Below are 4,652 nucleotides of genomic sequence, written 5' to 3'. Positions count from 1 at the left end.
ATATGAACACTATAGTTGAGCAAATTGCACTACAGGTACATATTTTTTTGTGATCCTATACCGTCCAGATTTTAGAAAACATACGACCACCAACACGTAGAACTGTCGGCATGTGTTGTTCCCTTCGAAACTCCTGTAGGAAGTGAATGCGGCAATGCTCGACAACATTGTCGGCAAGCCCGCAGAATATTGGATCTGCGATGGTCTTAGGTTTGTAGTCCACCTCAGGCACTGCAAATCGGCCATAATGGATCAATTTAAACTAGTAAAAGAACCCCAAATAATCCTAGACTACATCGGCGAAGTAAACTTACGTCACCTAGCTAGGGCACGCTTGATGCCGTTTCTCGATCCATCTTGGCGTTACCGAAGGCTGCAAGGGAAACACGAAGACGATGGAACGGACTTGCCCGGGTTGTAGACGACCGAACCAAAGCGGCGGCCGCTGCTTTCGAACAAGGGCATGAGCGGAATCCAAAGCAGATGGACGACACCAACGATCCGTCGACGGCTCGGAAATCCAGTGCGGTGAAACTGGGGTGTGTGTGGCAACATTTTAGCGAGCGAGGAGACGAGCAAGGAGAAGAGGGGCGAGGGCCGAGTCTGGGTCACTAGCTTGCGGCACTTGCCTGTCTATTTTGTATATGTGGCTCACGTGTTGGCCCCCCCAAGTCCCCTACGGTTAGAGCCGATATGGGGGGGGTGTCGGACAGTGTTTTACGGCTCCTAGAGCGGACAAAGACTTGGAAGAGTCGGCGTGTCCCAATAGTGTCGGAATTGCATGACCAATTCGAACGTATATTTTTCAGCAGACTTGGAATGATTTGAAAATTATGAATGTCAGCTGCCATAGTCAAATGTCCCGTGTCTTTTTACTCCAAAAGGCCGGTGTCTTATTTTGATGATTTCGTGTATAATTGAAAAGCGGGCAGTGGCAGAATCGTAATTGATATGAAACCCAAGCCCAAGCTCCGCCGCGCAGGTCCGACCCCACCATCACCATACCAGCCGGTAAAAGCGGGTTCCACATCTAACTGTGATACCTTCTCCTTCCCCGTCTCCGTCGCCGTTGGTGCCCCGAATTCCCGATGGGAGCACACCACCAATAATCCATCCATGGCGCCTCCCACCAATTACCCCCCTCCCGCGCCCCTCTTCTTCCAATCCACCCCTCCCGGACCCTCCCTCGTCGGCGCCAACCACACCTCCGCCCGATTCTGCGCCCGCTAGTCCCCGGATTCCCCGCCAGATCACCAGATCAGCCGCCGTGGGCCGGTTCCCCGCCTCCGCACGCCAGATTCGCCGCTAAAACCGTAGCCTAGCCGCCAAGGCAGCTGGGATCGGCATGGAGCCGCCGGCGGCGCGGAAGTGGCCCGGGCAGGGCGTCCTCACGCGCGCGCTCCTCCTCGGCGTCGCCGCCCTCGCGCTCCGCCTGCTCTACGGGGCCTTCGTCGCCGTCGGCGGCGGCTGGGCGCCCTACCCGGCCGTGCCCGCCACCGCCGTAGTCGCCAGGAGGACCCACGTCCAGGCCGGGTCGCCGGAGGCGTGGCGCAGCCACGACTGGCGCAGGGCCGTGGACTTCCACGCCGAGGTCCTCGGCCGGCACCTCGCCGACGGCCTCCTCGACACGTCCTCCCGCGCCGTCTGCCTCGGCGGCGCGCAGGAGGCGCTCGCGCTGCGGGAGCTCGGCGTGCCCGGCACCGTCGCCGTGGCCAAGAAGCGCTCGCCGCCGCTCGCCGTCGCCGGGGACGACCGCCGCCTCCCCTTCCCGTCCTCCTCCGTCGACTTCGTGTTCGCCGGCCGCGCGCTCGACACCTCCAAACACCCATCCGACCTCGCCGGCGAGGCCGCGCGGATCTTAAAGCCGGAGGCTCATCTCGTCGTGCTCACCTCCAGCGCCGGGGACGCCTACAGCCACCGCTCGCTCCAAGCGCTCTTCCCATCCTTGCAGTTACTCCGATCTCGCGAGATCAACGGCCCCGACGGGTCCGCCCTCCGGGAACTGGTCTTCCAGAAGCTTAACGCCACTCCGGCGTCCACCGCAACTCACAATTCAGCCAGCACCAACTGCACGATCGGGGATCACAAGCTCCACCTCCTGACGCGCGCCGAGCCGCTGATCCAGGAAGAGCCGCTGAAGCCGTGGCTCACGCTGAAGCGGAACATCCAGAACATCAAGTACCTCCCCGAGCTGGCCGACATCGGCTTCAAGCGCCGGTACGTGTACGTCGACGTCGGCGCGCGCAGCTACGGGTCCAGCATTGGCAGCTGGTTCCGGAAGCAGTACCCCAAGCAGAACCACACGTTCGAGGTGTTCGCCATTGAGGCCGACCCGGCGTTCCACCCTGAGTATGCCACGAGGAAGGGGGTCACATTGCTTCCGTACGCCGCCTGGGTCAAGAATGAGACGCTCAGCTTCGAGATCAATGGTGATCCTGGGAAGGAGGATGAGGCTAAGGCCAGTGGCCGTGGCATGGGGCGCATCCGTCCCACGGCCGGTAAGAAGATGTCCGGCAAGGTGCGGAGTGTGCCGGCATTTGATTTTGCCGAGTGGTTGAAGCAGACGGTTTCGGAACAGGACTATGTGGTGATGAAGATGGATGTGGAGGGCACGGAGTTTGACCTGATCCCAAGGCTTTTCGACACGGGCGCAATATGCTTGGTCGACGAGGTGTTCCTCGAGTGCCATTACAACCGGTGGCAAAAGTGCTGCCCTGGCGAGCGGTCGCCCAAGTATCAGAACACCTACGAGGAGTGTTTGGAGCTGTTCAGCTCGCTCCGGGAGAGCGGTGTTCTTGTGCATCAGTGGTTTTGATTACTGCCATGCACATTCAGAGTTGCTGCAAATAGAGTTCGACTACAGACGACATAAGGGTTTCTCACTTCCACTACATATTTTATTTTCCAAAGTTTTTTTTGGTTGTCATTGTGAAGATAGGGGTCCAGAAATTGGATTATTCTCCGTTTGTTAGATCCTGTAGTTAAAAGGTAATTGAGGTAAAGAAAGATAGTCGTTAACTGCATTCCCAGTAAAATTTGCTGTGGATTGCCATTGTTACTATTATTATTGAGCAAAAGAATTGATCCATTAGATTCAATTTGATTAGTGAAATTACTGAAGGTTTCCATGGTCACTCATTCTGTGATTTTTTTTCCACATAATTGTTGCAGCTCCACTTTCTATTACTGTAGTGTATGTATTACATTTGTTATCTACTAGCCTACAGCAACCAAATTGTTTCAGATATCTGAGCTGCACCAGTTTCTGTATACTGAATGGGCGAATAAAACTGAAACACCAGTTGTGGATTTTGTGGCATCTTTTTTATATGATGACTCCCAGCACACTTCCCTGGCATTTGCAGAACTTGTACTTCAGTATGCTATCTTGTTGCTCAATGACATGCACTCTCGGCAGATTATATCTAGCTAATTCTCTGGCATCTGCAGAACTTGTGTTTCAGCATTGAGTCTTGTTGCTTGAAGGGATGCCTCTGTTTGCTAGGTAGTGCCTGTATTAAGTGTTCTGATCTTATCAGAATATCAGATTCAGTTATTTTCAGTTGCTATGTAGGTACAGATATATGCATTTTGTCCCCGCAGCGTAATCATTCTTACTGTTTCTGCACAGCAATGTAGAGTAGTCTTTTGTCCAATGAGGGTATACCAAATTTGTGCCCTACAGCCGGCAGGTTCATTTGCCGATGGCAATATTTCTAACTTTGTGGAAGATACTGGGATGTCTGGCCTTATTTGTTCATCGCTGTGGTGGTGGTTTCATTTCCTTTTCTTGCCGAAGTTTGTACTCCTACATGTGCTTTTAGCCCTCTGAATGTGTTGTGCCTGTGGCGGTCATGATGTTGGCGATGGGTGTCAGACAGCACAGCATCTAGATGGCTGGGGCTGGACACCTATGGGCGCGTTTGGTCGCAAATCCTATATACCGACCAGGTCAGTGATTACTGCGCGCTGCACACTACGCGTGCGTGGTATGGGCTGTCCTGGTCGGCCCAGTTCGTGTTATTTTTTATTATCTGTTTTCTCTTTTGTTTTCTATTTTTTATTGTCTTTTTCTTTTCTGTTTTTTTTTTCGTTCTTAAGATTTAATTTTTTAAATTTAAATATATTTTAAATGTAAAAATGTTCTATCTCAAATATTCAAAAAAAAAATCAAATGCGAAAATTGTTCAAGTATAAAATTGTTTAAATGCAAAAATTGTTCAAGTATAAAAATTGTTCAAATTCGAAAATTGTTCAAATACGGAAATCGTTTAAATATGATATTTTTTAAATTCAAAATTGTTAAAATATAAAAAATTGTTTGAATTAGAAAATTGTTTAAATTTAAAAGTTGTTCAAATTTTAAAAATATTCAAATTCAGAAATTTTTCATATATAAAAAAATTAGAAAATTTATTCCAATTTAAAATTTGTTCCAATTTTAAAATTTGTTCAAATCTAAAAAAAATAAAAAAACTGTTCAGGAACTAAAATAGTCGTTCGATCTACCTTCTATAAAGATATGGTACGCTCTTGGCGTACTCGCGAAAAAAAAACAGCCGTTCGAGATCGTGGGCCGGGCCTAACAACGGCCGGGCGGGTATGCGGCTCCTCGCTCGCCACCGAGCAGGTCGGTGTAAAGCACCCCCCGC

The 4,652-nt window shown here is 50.8% G+C and overlaps 1 protein-coding gene across 1 annotated transcript; it reads left to right on the top strand.

Annotated features, from left to right (window-relative positions):
* Positions 1-1,031: 1,031 nt before the first annotated feature.
* On the top strand, positions 1,032-3,098 carry LOC127331374 (uncharacterized). The gene has a single exon (XM_051357508.2). It carries the CDS (start codon positions 1,346-1,348, stop codon positions 2,813-2,815), a length of 1,470 nt encoding a protein of 489 aa, XP_051213468.1. The 5' UTR covers positions 1,032-1,345; the 3' UTR covers positions 2,816-3,098.
* Positions 3,099-4,652: the final 1,554 nt, after the last annotated feature.

This window comes from Lolium perenne, chromosome 2, assembly GCF_019359855.2.
Source record: "Lolium perenne isolate Kyuss_39 chromosome 2, Kyuss_2.0, whole genome shotgun sequence".
In the NCBI taxonomy this organism is placed as follows: Eukaryota; Viridiplantae; Streptophyta; class Magnoliopsida; order Poales; family Poaceae; genus Lolium; species Lolium perenne.
Note: the sequence above shows the minus strand (reverse complement) of the source record. Positions and strands in the feature narration are given on the sequence as shown.

Bases quoted from the DNA above. Each gene is read 5' to 3' on its own strand.
- LOC127331374 (XM_051357508.2), top strand. From the start codon at position 1,346: ATGGAGCCGCCGGCGGCGCGGAAGTGGCCCGGGCAGGGCGTCCTCACG.